The sequence below is a fragment of the Tachypleus tridentatus genome, unplaced genomic scaffold (genome assembly GCF_004210375.1).
Source record: "Tachypleus tridentatus isolate NWPU-2018 unplaced genomic scaffold, ASM421037v1 Hic_cluster_2, whole genome shotgun sequence".
NCBI lineage: Eukaryota > Metazoa > Arthropoda > Merostomata > Xiphosura > Limulidae > Tachypleus > Tachypleus tridentatus.
The window spans coordinates 20,763,845-20,779,014 of NW_027467782.1; the positions used below are offsets into that span (position 1 = coordinate 20,763,845).

General features: G+C 31.8%; 3 protein-coding genes across 47 annotated transcripts in view; 1 reads left to right on the forward strand and 2 right to left on the reverse strand.

The window, feature by feature from the left end:
- Nucleotides 1–15,170, reverse strand: part of LOC143242219 (uncharacterized) — a 280,724-nt gene that overhangs the window by 121,116 nt on the left and 144,438 nt on the right. The gene's annotated exons all lie outside the window — the stretch shown is intronic.
- Nucleotides 1–15,170, forward strand: part of LOC143243146 (uncharacterized) — a 99,379-nt gene that overhangs the window by 79,097 nt on the left and 5,112 nt on the right. For 10 of the 42 annotated variants that reach the window (XR_013024022.1, XR_013024032.1, XR_013024021.1 and 7 more), the window contains exons 1-2: nt 6,233–6,783; nt 9,778–9,852. The exons of 9 other annotated variants lie outside the window; for them this stretch is intronic. The gene's annotated coding sequence lies outside the window, so the exon portion shown is untranslated. Of the gene's footprint in view, nt 1–6,074; nt 6,784–9,777; nt 9,853–10,465; nt 10,504–10,774; nt 11,309–15,170 lie in introns of those variants that run through there. 23 more of the 42 variants (XR_013024028.1, XR_013024036.1, XR_013024025.1 and 20 more) reach the window with 21 other exon arrangements.
- LOC143243143 (glyoxylate reductase/hydroxypyruvate reductase-like) overlaps nt 1–15,170 on the reverse strand; it is a 48,024-nt gene that overhangs the window by 2,181 nt on the left and 30,673 nt on the right. The window contains exons 1-5 of one of the 4 annotated variants that reach the window (XM_076486930.1): nt 10,512–10,571; nt 3,392–3,457; nt 3,146–3,199; nt 1,958–2,033; nt 869–1,083 (exon numbers count right to left, since the gene is read on the reverse strand). In XM_076486930.1, the coding sequence (XP_076343045.1) occupies nt 960–1,083; nt 1,958–2,033; nt 3,146–3,199; nt 3,392–3,457; nt 10,512–10,548 (357 nt within the window). In that variant the 5' untranslated portion in view covers nt 10,549–10,571 and the 3' untranslated portion in view covers nt 869–959. Of the gene's footprint in view, nt 1–868; nt 1,084–1,273; nt 1,326–1,957; nt 2,034–2,141; nt 2,376–3,145; nt 3,200–3,391; nt 3,753–10,511; nt 10,572–15,170 lie in introns of those variants that run through there. The other 3 variants (XM_076486931.1, XR_013024018.1, XM_076486929.1) reach the window with 3 other exon arrangements.

Sequence of the window (15,170 nt, forward strand, 5' to 3'; positions counted from 1 at the left end):
GGAATTTACGTAACTTCATAATTAATGAAAAGTTATCTAACGACATGAATAATTGTCTCCCTTATATGTGACCAGATCAATGAAAACCATGAGATAAAATACTGATAAAACGCCTTCCTTTCCCCGTAGCGGGCTTAGAACCATAATTTGAAACAGCTTCTATCCAAGTGGAACCGTTTTAAAATGTTCATATTAGAAGCATCTTTCATATATCTTCCCAAATGTTAATACAGTAGAAAATATGTAATTTTTACAGTTTTGTTGTTCATACATTTCACTTTATACTTTGAGTACACAGATTAACAAGAATATCAGGTTATACTTTTGTTGCTGAGCGACATGGCATAAAGTTGTTGTTGTATACCTATACCAAGTTAAGATTCATCTGTAACTGTGTCAATAACTGTGAAAACACATGACTCATAAACAGAGTCAATAGAGTACAACAATTTCCAAAATGTTTTGAGATGGCTGCAATGATAAAGAAGAAACCTGTATTACATGTATATATCTACACACAACGTCTCTAGAAGCTTGTTATCAAGTATCCATTTAAACCGACTGCAATTTCCTTCTAAAAATCGATACCATTAAATTTAAACGTTTCTTATAAGGTGGAAGATTGGAGTGTGAAGTTTATAGCCTTAATACATTATATTTATAACGGTGTCTAAACTTCACGCAGAACACCAGCATAAAATGTATAGAAAGTAAGTAAATATATGTGACTGAAGGTATATTACATTCTTCTTATGTTCGTCTATTTGTGCTCTACCCACCACGACTATCGATAGCCGGTTTCTAGCGTTGTAAGTCCCAGACACTCGGTATGAAATGTGATGACATTTCCCGTTATCACAATACTTACTTCAGGAAGATGAAAATTCTGAACGTTTTTGGCCCTCTTCTCTTTTATACTTTTACATTTTCTCTTCTCGTTTGTATTAACAGACTCATCTTCATCTTTTTTGTGGTACAAGTGAATATTTAATTTTTTTTCTATCATCTTTATTTGTATGGTCTTCTGTGTTAGCTGATTTTACTCTTTTACATCTACAACAATTGCACTTCCAAATAATGACACTACAAAAGAAAAGCGCTAATAAATAACATGGATGATTTAATTTGACTCTTATTTGTACATCAGTGTTATGTCAATTAAAAATGGAATATAATTATAATCTAGAAATAATAATATTTAACAACGACAGCCACAGGGACGTTCTCTCCCAGTGGAACGTTAGTAAGTATATGAACATATAACACTAAAATAGGCGGGTTCAGTTCCCCACGGTGGACATAGCAAGTTGACCCCTGCTGCATCTCTTTAAAATAAAGTTAACAAATGTAAAAAGGAATAAAATGTTATAGCTTAAGAGGGATAATTGAATAATTATTATACTCGCTGATAAATTTCAATTTTAAGACCATATTGAAATAAACTGAAAATCATTAATTAGTTAAAAAACTTTTTTGAATGAAAATGCCTTTTATATTTATCTCAAGTACTCGAATTGTAATAATTTAGCTTACCCATATTTTACACGTTTCAATTTCAAGTATTTTTACTGACACGCACAGTACCTTATTGTATTTACATATGAAAAACAGGTTGAACAATAACATATTTACAAGGAATGTTTTTCATTAGAAGAACTTGTAATATTGTAAAAAGTGATCCACACTTTAAGCTTTAAGTGAATCTCCACACATAAAATACACTTTATTGTAAACTAATGATGCTAATTTCCCCTTATATATTTCTTTTTAATGCAAGCGTTTGTATCCTTTTGATTATTTATCATTCTAATTAAAAGAAAGTAACTAATATTTTTTTATTTCTCAGTCCCTTTAAATTCATTATTAAGTATATACACACATGGTTCAACTATTAATAACACAGAAATTATATTAAGATCTATCCAACAAAACATAAAAAATACTGTTTTGTTCTTACCTTAGAAAAATTAACAAAAGTGGTATTCCTACTGCAGCAGTTACCAATGGAATCGTATGTTCTGACATGGATGGTGCTGAAATGGAAAAATACAAGTTAAAAAGAAAGTTAGTTAGTCAAGTGCAATTTGTTTTTTGTTATATGATAGTATTGGAGGAGGCTACGTTTTATTTGGTATACTTACAGTGAAAATAACAAGATAACCACAGCGTTCTGAGTTACTGGAATCGAAGAAGTTCCACTCTTTATTCAAACACGTATAAGTTTAATGCACATGGATAAAACAGTACAGGTAAAGAAGTGTAAAGTATCACTTTAGATTTACTTTCTTCCTTGATAATCCAAGTAAAGATATTTACTTATCATATCTTATGACAACCAAATACACTGACTGTGTTTTCATATCAAATCAGGATGATCATTTGATACATCACGTGACTGACCACCATTACAGCTGATATATATATTCGTAAGAAGACAAAAGGCAAAAGTAACAAGTTCTCAGACTTCCAAGGATGTATGATTGTCAACACTGACGTACTAGCAATTTGTAAACTGAATACTGTTTATATGTTTCACTATTCAAAGAAATCTGTAATTAGTGTCTGAATGAACTACAAACGAAAGAGAATATATTGGAAAACTATCGGTAACAATTCAAAGGGAAAGTACATGGACTGTCTTTTTTGTTGTAAACTAATGTAAAACTCTGTTCGAGTCAACCAGTTTTTATAAAATAGTCAAGGTTTAAATAATACAACAATACTAGGAGGAGGAAAATACTTATGGCATACAATTACTGGTCCAAAAAACTTACTTCAGACAACAGAAAATCTCAAACTGTGAACAGTGAATTAGTGGGAATGATAGACGTGGTTTGGTGAATCGTGTTTTACCTGAGTTGCTATGAGTGGTGAAATGGTAAGATATTTATTATTTAGAATAGAAAATAATGTCCACAATGTACTGGAATATTATAAGAGATCGGGTCTTCACACATTACTACATTTTTTACCTTCATGAATAAGGGATTGAAGAAATTTAATGGGAAGAAAGAACAACACTCGTCAACACAAACATCGTCACAGTAATATTTTTCCATCACGACATTTTGTCAACAACCTTTCCACACATATTATTTCGCGTTAAAGGTACGTTTTACGTAATCTTATATGTAGCATAACTTACTTTTCCTTGGAGAAGGAACGTATGTTTCTTCCTCCGTTCCTGGTTGACTTGGATCTAAGAAAAAAGCTTGAAATGTTTACACTGTTAACTTTGACAATTAAAAATAAAATAATAGATGAAGTATATAATAACTAATTTATTGCTTAGTTTGTTCGAAACAGTTTTTCCTTTTTCGATTTATTTAAAAATTAGAATTCACAAATACTGATCACACATATAAACGCTTTGAAGGAAAGCACAACTTACAACACAGGTTATGTCTCAGTGTGAGTCCTTCAGGACATTGGTAGTTTTCATTAGGTTGTACGCATGCTAAAATAAGGTATAAGATGGTTTGTAGTTCAAGTATTGTTGACATAAGAAATAATATTTTGCACTATTTATTTGTAATTTAGCACAACACTACATCATGGGCTATCTATGCTCTGCCCATCACGGATATCGAAACCCGGTTTCTTGCATTGGAATCACGCAGACAGTTTGCTGGGCCACTAGAGTAATTTTTGACCTGATATGACACTTTAGGCTCATAACAAATTATTAACTACTTTTCTTCGTGAAAGCTCATACATTGGAAATCCTGTAAGGTATAAACAAAATCTAACAAATATAGCTTATCTTGTTCTTTATCTATTGTATCGTAGGTCACAGGAGGTTTCAACTCAATGTATTTTCATAATTAATAATAAATAAGGATTTACAATGGTAAAGTTAAGGGTTCGATTTCCCTCGGTTGGTACAGTGGATATCCCGTTGTAGCTTTGCTATATGAAAAACGCAAATTTTGGTAATTAAAGGCCCGGAATAGCCAGATGTGTTAAGGCATTCGACGTGTAATCTGAGGGTCGCAGGTTCGAATCCCCATCACACCAAACATGTTCGCCCTTTCAGCCGTGGGGCATTATAACGTGACGGTCAATCCCACTATTCGTTGGTAAAAGAGTAGCCCAAGAGTTGGCGGTGGGTGGTGATGACTAGCTGCCTTCCCTCTAGTCTTACACCCAGATCAGAATTAAAGATATGCTCAGTAACAGATACAGTTAATCAAATAAGCTCTTCAAACTTTCTTATTTCAAATGATAAGAATGTATCGTTTCATCGCTTGGATGTGAAAAGTGGCTAAACAATGTCTCTGAATACCAGAACTTACTGTGTTTGTAACAAAAGAAACATTTTTCTGCTATAACACTGGCAACTTACTGTGTGTTTGTAATATGACGGTCAATCCCACTATTTGTTGAAACATTGGCGGTGGGTGGTGATGACTAGCTGTCTTCCCTCTAGTCTTACACTTTCTGCTATAACACTGTAGCATTTTGTAATTTCAATATTTTCACAGACGATTAAAGAAATCATTCAACACTTTTGATTTTTTAAAATTATTTGTTCTATGACTTGTAAAGAAAACAACAAAACCTTTCTAATTTCTAACATAAGGTTATCTCGTTTTCTGACTTCACGGAATGTCTAATTTCATTAATTGTGTAATGCTATTGATTAAATTTATTCATATCTATGTATGTATTTAGTTATTGTATATAATAATAATAAATCAAAAATTATTTCGTAATGATAAATTTATATCTGCAGACAAAAATTTGATTTTCAACATTTTAACACTGCAGGCTTAACGCGGAAACAATGGCGGTGAGCTGTATGTTGGTAGTTGGAAAGGTGATTTCATGGATTTTGGAAAATTAATGTACAATCATTAAATATATATCGAACTTATAACACTTTACATAAATTGTAGTAAAAAATGGATGGAATCCGATCCATAATTTAAAGTTTTTTTTTACTTCTAAACACTACCAAAATCGATTCTTATAAGCATTTACCTTCCAAGAAATGAGTGATGAAAATTGTTTTTTGTGCTTTTATCTCCCAGTTTCTTGTGTATTCAATAACGCACTTATACACACCGGTATCAGAAAAATCAAATTTATAAATCATCAAATCTCCCGTGGCTTTGTTTACCCGAATTTTATTATCGTCTGTTGATATTCCACCGTAGGGGCCAAACCAATAATACTGGAAAACATCAGAGGTATATCTATTGATTCCAATGCTATCAGGGACACACGGAATCACCTGTGGGGCGCCAAGTACAATATTTTCAGGCTTAAGTTTGATGTGTGCAGGCATTGCTATTATTAGAGCATAGAATGCCATAAAAATCAATGTTTTGAAAAAAAACTTCACCATCTCTATATCTTAAAGTCTGCTTGCAGTAGTAGATTGAATGTTTTACAAAATGTCTCCCAATTATCTGTGTTGCTAAGATACCGTTTCATTGTTAATATTATAAATATTGTAAGCACGTAACAACAAACAATATGATATAAAAGTTACGGAGTTCCGGATTAAACACTAAAAGCTGATAAAAGTTACGGAGTTACGGATTAAACGCTAAAAGCTGACAAAGTACAGAAACTAAAAGGTGTGAAATTTATGATGAGGCTACAGAAACCACAATTCCATCTTTACACAGCTTTGATTTGAATTTAAAATATATAAATTCAAAAATGTGTGAAAAAAACGTCTAGTGGTTACGTTATTTTTATCACAAAATAAGATATTGTTGTTTCACATCATGCTTAGAGGCAACAAAGAAACACCACAACAATATATCATAAAAGTTACGGAGTTCGGGATTAAACACTAAAAGCTGATAAAAGTTACGGAGTAACGGATTAAACGCTAATAGCTGACAAATTACAGAAACTAAAAGGTGTGAAATTTATGATGAGGCAACAGAAACCACAGTTCCATTTTTAAAGAGCTTTGATTTGAAGTTAAAATATACAAATTGATATATGTGTGAAAAAACATCTAATGTTTACGTTATTTTATTACAAAATAAGACATTGTTGTTTCACAATAATACTTGCTAAATAATCACAATTATTGTTGTGAAAATAGTTCAAACAACTCGCCTGGTAGGTAAATTACATATACGGAATTTAAAAAGTTTCTATTCTTCCCTTAAGTTTCCCAAATTTGAGTTAAAATATTAAAAAATAAAAGCATCATAAACAAACTGTTTACATACTGGTTGGAACAGAATTATAAGAAAAAGAAATTTATTTATTTTCTCCCATGAAGATACCTAGGGGGCTGAATATAAAAATCGTATAGTTAATAACATCATAGGCCTAATATCAATGTCTTCTGACAAGTGCAATGAATTGTGATCACACTCTATCAGTTTAGAAAACGTCTTCACCGTAAGATTCGTTGCTTATATAAATATTGTTCTTATTGTGTTTGGTCGTCGGCAATGGATAGGACAAAGTATAGTTGATATAATATTGTACATGTTTGTTTTTGAAAAATTCGTGAGTGCTTACGAAGCACATGAGGTAGATATAGCCCAGAGTGCCGGTTTTGTAACTATGGCTGGAGGTGCAAGCAACCCTGTTAATGGAATTATCTGCAATTATTCAGTGAGAGACTGATCAATCTGTGAGTCAGCCACTTTCTCTTGAAGTTATTCATCTCATGAACAATCTGAACCTGTTCATTCCGAGAAAGATTTTTATAGCCTTTTTCCACCACAGGATTTTCTTATGTTTCCCCGTACACCTCCTCCAGAGTCAGCTCGGTCTAATATTGCGTATTTAGGTATGATTTCTCAGGTATGTGATGTTTTATCCCTTTTTATGAATTCCTACAATCCTCATCCTTTTTTGTGTATGATAGTTCTCAGTTCTTCCTTACCATATTTAGTTTTCCCACTTTCTTTGGATATTAGGGTTCATACAAAGCAATTTACTTCATAATTGGTTGAGAGTTCCAGCATGTCTTGCTTCCTATGTGCTGTGGATAGTTTGTTTGACGAACCATCAAGTAGCCTATCCGTTTTAAGACTCACAGGTGTTGGAATCTATTTTGCCAATTTGGGAGTACCCCCTGACTTCCAGTGCTTTTAACCCATGCCTCTGTCTTATCCTTACTTTTGTGGTATTTATCTACCATACATTTACTTTCAGATACTCTGTACAAAAGTCCTGAGGTTTATGAGGAACAGCCTCTCCTTTGTTACTTCTAAGATGACTCATTTTTCATTCTCTACTCTCACCTTGCATACATAAATTTTCTGTTGTTGAAACATACTGGGTCAAAATGCAGCCTTCTGTCAGATTTATTTGCTGCCCACTTAGGAAATCATGTGTAGCTCTGTTTCTTAGTATATTTTCAAACGTATTCCAGACCCTTTGGAATTGCATGCTGGGAACACCTGCATCAACACTCTATCCTTTCGTTTTTGGTAGCTCATTTGCCACAGTTGGAATCAAGACAAGCCCCTATTCCTGTTTCCCATCCTAGTGCTTCCCAGCTTTTACCTGTTCCTCTTTCCAGGTGTTTTTTTCAGTGTAGATCATCATAGTATCAACAGTACCAGTTGATAACTGGATGGGAGCTCAGTTGTGTGACTTTCTTCCCTTTTGGCAGTGTTTCACCACAGATTGGTGGATTATTTGGACATGTCCTATGCTTCCTTTACCTTCCTCTTTTTATCACAGATATCCATTTCTTTCCTTCCTCAGAATCCCATTAACAGCCAGCTTCTGTTGGAGGTAGTTCAGGACCTTCTGTCCAACAGAACATTGAATCTGGAAATCATCTCTTTCCTAGTTTCTATTCCAGTTTGTTGTTGTCATTAAAATTGAAGACTGACTATCTGTCATAGTCTTTCAATCAATTTCTCAGTCTTTTTTTTTTTTTTTTTATAATATAGAGTAAAAGCAAAAAACATAAGTTTTTGCACATTGTAGTGAATATGTTTGACTTCCTCCTTCAATTATACTTTATCTGTATTGTGGAGGCAGGGCTGAATTATTTACTAGGCACAGTGCCTAGGGGCTATGAAAACTATAGGTCCATGAAAAGTTTCCTTAAAAGTTAATTTTTGGTTTAACTTATATGGCTGGTAGGGCCTACAAACAGTAGGTGCCTACGTCCTACAATCGTTTTGATACAGCATGGTGGAGGAACTTGGGATTGTTCTGGTTCTTTCCCTTCAACTGTCTTTTGTGTAGCTTATTCTGAAGATGTTATTTGTCTTAGGTTGGTTCTGGTCAATTTCTCTCTCATACACATTTTTTCAATCCAGGACATCAGGTTTTTTAAGTTGATATACCATTTTGAATTCTTAACATACGCTCTCTTCAGGAGTCAGGGGTTTGATATCCCTTCTGGTCTCATTAATTTCAGGTGAAGATGGTATGATCCTCATTCTACACCCACCCTCTCTATCTGTGTCAGTTTCCAGCAGCACAGATTTTGGATGTAGTTGTCAAGTACACTCCATCATGCCCTAGCCACTTTGTGTCTGGGGACACTTCCATTTTCCCCAATACTAATTGGATTTACTTCTCAGTTTTTGTCTACCAGAATATACAACACATTTCCCAGATTGGTGAAGAGTATGGCTGGTTTAGAAGTAGTATAGTCTCCCACATCATATCTACATATCTGATTCTTTAGACTCAAGGTGTGCCTTTGTACTCTTTCAAAGGGTGCTTCTTTTCTTCCCTTGCACCAATTCAGTGTGTGATTCTATCTGATTATATAAGTACAGCTAATGTACCATATCAGAAGTTAATTTTTCTATACATAAAATGTGCTTCCTCTCCACTGAAAATGAGTGCTTCAATTCTCCACTAAAACTCAAAACAGTAATTTGATAGAACTGAAAAGAGGAAGTCGCACGTATAATGAGTGTATAGCACTTTCCTTTGTGGAGGATTATCCACGATAATTTGCATGAGGGACATTAAAATGAGTCATTTTCAAAGGAAGGGAGGAAAAAGGCTTGTGGCATGTTTTTCTTTCTTTTTTTTCACATAGAGGGCAGCATTAAATGAGACTAGTTATATGAAATACATTTTCTGTATAGGAAACATAACTTTCACTGTTGCCCTGCTTAATATCTTATTTTGTTGAAAATCACCTATATTTTCATGAAAATTGGGATCATCTAGAAATTTTTCCTTCTCTCTAGTATGTTTTCTTGGCCTCCAAATTAACAAGGTGCCTTATATCCAATTTTATATTGTAAGCCTTGATATGGATATATCATCCAGTTGTAAAAGAGACCCAAGGGAACTCTCAGTCCTAACTTGTCAATTTAGAGGTCATTAGATGAAATTCTTATTGTAGTTTTGTTATTTATTTTTCAGTTGTGTAAATAATCAGATTACTTAATAGTCTTACACAGTATTATTTGTTTAAGGGTTCATTTAACTTTTAAGAACAACTTTCAGGTTTCCTGCTGCCCTTGGAACTATTTCATTGTAAATCATGTTCAGTTTTGATGGCCATAATAATGCATTATTATGAAAATACTTCTTTCATTGTAGTAAGTTTCTACAAACGTTGATGAGGTCAATCTTATTCCACACATTTTGATACACTTTTCACACAATTTCTACTGCATTTGGATGTTGGCTTTCTAGACTATGTTTAAGCAGATCAAAGACAAAAACAAAACAGCATTTTATGCTTCAGTAAAACTGAATTGTGTTGGCAATCCAAATATTTTGTGTTAAAGCCTTCAAAACATATGCAGATAATAATTATTTACTAATGGATATAAACTAAACTGAGTTCTTTTTTGTCTTCAATAGTGTTTGCTAATTCAGAGCCTGTTAGAGGGTTTGAAGAAGGTGCACTCCCAGATGTGCTTTGCTGATCTTAGGCAGGTTAGTAAGCCTTTACAAAAGTGTACTATTTAAGTTCATATTAAAAGATATTACAAGTAATGTAAATATAGCTTTTGGACTAAATACATTTTATGTGGTTGCTGTAGAATAGTCATTAATATTGTATACATATGTAACATGGGCATATATTATGTATATAGATATGTAATTAACAGTTACATTATGGAAGACATTAAACCTTGAAGAATGATATATGCTCATAGGAAGAAAAGTATGCAACTCTCATGAAATGCCTTTCAAAAATGAAACTAGTTAATGAAATTATTTCCTTAAAACTTGATAACAAACTTTCATTAAAGTAAGTAGTTTCAGCAAAAGTTTTATTTTGTAAATATTTTTTGGATTTTTCTGATAAAAATTCATTATTTAATGTAGTTATTTACACTTGGACTCTGAGTAGTTCACATGCAAAGTAATTTTTTACATAAAGTATAAAAATAATACGTTTTACCTTACTGTTTCTACATTTCATTTGTATAACCTCTAGAACCTCATAAATGAACATCAATTGTTGTTTTTAAGGTAAATGTTTGTACTTTTTTTTTCTCTTTTTATGCACCGTATTACTAACTCTATTTGTCATCATCAACAGAGAGTGCAGGGAAATGATTTTAAAATTAACAAAAATGTGTACATACCTTTTACATCTTTATAGAAATTTATTAGTATAGTCATCTTTTTCACATATTCATAATTTAACGTCTTTATCTTTTCATTTATAGTTTATTTTAACTCTCCTTTAAAATTCTTTGTCTCTATTTATTCTGATATGTTAACTGATACCAATAGGCCTTTTATGTAGAAGTTATTTTGAGAAATTCCCACATAGGTGTGTTGCCAAAACAGGATGGCTGTGATAGATACCATCTTGTTTATAAAGCTTTCACAATCTATGTAACAAGTTAAGCTTATAAAACAATTAAATCACTCAAATAGGATTTTTAAAACATAAATTATACATAGTCAACTAAAATATAAAAATTAGATTTAAGTACAATTCAACTGTCTCTAACTATAGCATTTTGAGGTAACAAACTACTGTAAGTGCTGTAGACAATAGTACTGCAGGCTGTTACTTCGACTTCAGTACAAAAACTGTACACCAATTTCATATTAACTGTTGGTGGAGTGGAGTGTAAACTGAGCTCTTTATAACATCTTTGTACACTTGTATTAACTAATTACTTGTACGTCATTAATTTGTTTCCAAAGTATAGAAGATTGGCATAGCACCCATAAAAGGCTGTAAAATCTATTTCTCTTTTGCAGTGGATTCAGTTCTAAGATTGCATATATCGTATGTCTCAAAAGGACATGTGAAAATACATTGGCATCTAGACAGTTGTATGCATTGTGAGCTTATGTGTTTACAGTCAGTTTCTGTTAAATTGGAGATTTTTTTTATATAACTTGGATCATGTGACAAGCAAACTATGTGAGCAAAATATTTATTTTAAATGTTTCTGTTGTAACAAAGAATTAAAACTTGGATAACATAAACATTAAATTATATACTATAATGTTAATTTCATTCACATGCATGGATTGTAAAGATGTTTAATTAAATTTTGCACATAATTCAGTAATTTGCATATAAATTAATTTTAAAATGCTGCTGTTCTGATCAGATAAACAGATATGACTTTCAGTGTTATTTTGTTTATCAACACTACTCATCAGTGAGTTTCTGATGTGAGTACTTAAGACTATGTCATTTAAATGCTTCTGTGTGCATTTTAATCTGGAATTTTTTGCCCGTTAGCTTCAGTCAAGAACACTTTTTATATGTCTGGGAACCAAATATATGCACGAGATTTACATTCATTGTCAGTGACATCCGTCAATGTATTTATGGCATTCGTACTCGTGATTATAAATGTCACATATATGTTTGTAATTGATACATTTTTTGTTGACTTCGCTCTCTTGAACTTCGAGTAATCCAGTTACATGTCTTATCACAGCTGTATGTGAGAGTGACTTATTTTGTCATGTAATTCTTGGAATTGTGATTTCTTCATGAAGTTATTTGCTTTTATTCTCTTTTTTTATTATTTTTCTGTTGACTAAATCACTGGACTTTTCTACAGGCTTTAAAAGAATTTCAAAGTAATTGTTAGTCAGATTGTTTACTTCTGCTATAATTATTTTGGTGAACTTTGTATTTGGTCATTCTAATTTGCTTGAGAAACATCTCTAGAATACTTTAGAATCCTCTTTTCTTAGTCTTGCCTGAAACATCAGTCTAGTCTAGTTATCTGAATGGTAAATGGTGAACAAGTTTTTGTATTTGTCTTGTCCATCCCATAGTTCTGATGCTCATGAACTGTCATGGTTGGTAACCTGTATGGTCACTTCAGCCTGATTGTTAATTGAGAACTTTTTATTAACTACTAGATACCAGTTATTCATTACTTTTTATCCTGTGTTTTGACAAATAATCTGCTTCCATATTCTTGGAAATCTCAAAGAACTATTTATTTCGTAGTCGTGGCTGAAAATCAATCATTAGTCTTCTTGATACAGAGACTGGTTGATATATATGTACAGTAGTTTAAATATTCAGTGACCATCATGGAGGTCTGTTTTCTCTTTTTTTAACTCAAGGGAGTTTCAAGTTTGTATTATGTGAATTTTGTTGCATATTGCTTTTCTTTGTATTAGAGGATGTGTGTCTCAGGTTAATAGGCTGGCTTTTATTGGTCACTAGCCATTGTTAGGGAAGGTTGTATAAAGTTTTACTTGTACAGGTCTCATGCTTTTCTAGGTACAAGGAAGCACTGTGCTGGTCTACAGTACATGGAATCCTCTCTTACTTCACAAAAGAAATATTGTTTTTATAAACACCTAAAGTTAAAAAAAGGACAAAAACAGTTACATTATTTAACTAGTGTTTCAAGCAACTGCCCTTCATTAGGTTTGATATTGTTTAAGGTTATTTAATTTTCTCAAGTTTCAACACAACTGTTCATTGTTATTTGTGAATCTTTTCCACTTTTAGAAAGAAATTAAGGATGTTTATTGGATAGCATTGTTAAATTCTATAACAGTATGACATCATTCTTAGTCCTAGAATTAATGACCTTTGTGCATCTCTTAAAAAAAATTTCAAAACAACTTTGTATTTTTTTTTTTTTTTTTATCAATATCACCTATATTTTAATTCATTTTTCTATTTCCCATATATTAGTATTGTTTCCTACATATTAATATCACCTATATTTTTATTCATTTTTCTATTTCCGGTATATTAGTATTGTTTCCTATATATTAATATCACCTATATTTTTATTCATTTTTCAATTTCCCATATATTAGTATTGTTTCCTGTATATATTTTTATTTTACATTATCATTTTCTGTAGTTCCCTATTCCTTTTTTAATTTTTTTTTTTTTTTCTATTATGTGAAAACTGTTTTAACATCTTTTTAACTGTTGTCACTGCCATCTTTCATGTGATGCACACATTTTTTTATGTACATCTAAACATGACAGGAATGTCTTCTGTTATTATTGACATAAATGACATCAACATCTGTACTTGTAATGTGCCCTACTAATCATTGCTCTTTTATTATCCTAAAAAAGGAATAGTCAATCTAGTTAAAATATTTTATGTCACCTTTATTGGGTTATATGTGGTACTGATAAAGATTTCAACACTCATTCAGTTTCACATGTACATAAACAGTCAAAGGATTGTTAGGCTAGTTTGGCCTGCTTGAAATGAATAGTGTATTTTGTTCAGTTTTAAGTCTTGCTCAGTATGTTAGTTATTGCTATTTCTTTTCCAAAAGTTTAGTAATGCATTTGAAAGCCACGCTGTGTAACATTGAATAGATTCAAAATAGTTATTGGTATCTGAATAGACCTATTTGCTTAAAAGTTCTACCAGTCTATAGAAATACAGAGATAAAAGTTATAGTTTTGTAAATCACCTTTTGAGTATATGCATAAAGATTGGCTCTGCTTACTGTTACTGGGAAGATTTTAAATTTTTCATGAAACATTAAGAACAAGTTATGAAGTACTTTAGAAAAATGATAAAAGTAGCATGAGATAGACTTAAAAATTCAAATAACTTAACTTTATTTTAACTAAACATTTTAGTAAACTGAAAACATTGAAGATCTACATGTTGCATTCTTTGGAAATAAGAAGCTTTATGGCTGTCACATATTTACAGTGTTAAAGAGTATAATGTGTGTGGTAGAAGGAACACTCTAAATGTCCCTCTGGTGTTAATATATATAATAAACAGTTTGTGTCATGCTTCTTTTTTTTTAATAGTAATGGTATACAATTTATATCATTGTTTTGTAACAAAACTCCCAATTGATATTGTTAGGTCAACTATGGTATTTATGTTGTGAATGTTTAATATACATATTGGTTTGTTTTTTATTCTTGTTAACTTTGGTGATAGAACAAAACAATTTAATTCAGAAATTATTTAGATTTAGAATTGATATTTTGTCTTTATTGAGCTTAGAGTAAGTTATTGCACAGTACATTTTTAAGCTTAATTATAAAACAAATAATACCCTAGGCTCACTTATTGCACCACGATAAGTTAAATAGCATTTTATTTATATTTTTTTAAGTTGTTTATTAACATTGAGGAATACACAAAAGTAAGATAAAAGTTACCAAGGGTTTCAATGGAGTAGTGTTTCAACTAAGCCTTTGTTATAATAATGTTTTACACCCAATGCTTATATTTAGGCCATTAAATACACCTTCTGTTACTAATGTTAAGATCAGATGTTAGCTAGTTGTGTCTTAGTGTGAATGTGTAGTATTTAAAGTACTTAATTCCCTCCAGTTTTACACTGTTAAATTAGGGATAGCTAGCTGACTTCCCTCTAGTCTTACACTGTTAAATTAGGGATAGCTAGCTGACTTCCCTCCAGTCTTACACTGTTAAATTAGGGATAGCTAGCTGACTTCCATCTAGTTTTACACTTCTAAATTAGGGATGGCTAGTGCAGATAGCCCTCGTGCAGCATTGCATGAAATTCAAAACAAACAAACATAATTAAAGATGTATTAACTGTGGAAACTGTACCAAGTAAAATAGTTCCATATATTTTTTGATATCACATCTTCCAATTATTTTAGTTTAGTCACAGAGTCCATCAGTCTCCTTTCACTAAAACTGATTTCTTATTATTGCTTTCTGACTTATAGTGTACAATTCCTTCTTCTTGTAATTTTTGTTAGTTAATTTACGTATAGCAGTTTACTTTATTTTGGTGCACTGGAATTTATCTTGCAGAATTTTTGTAGTTATATT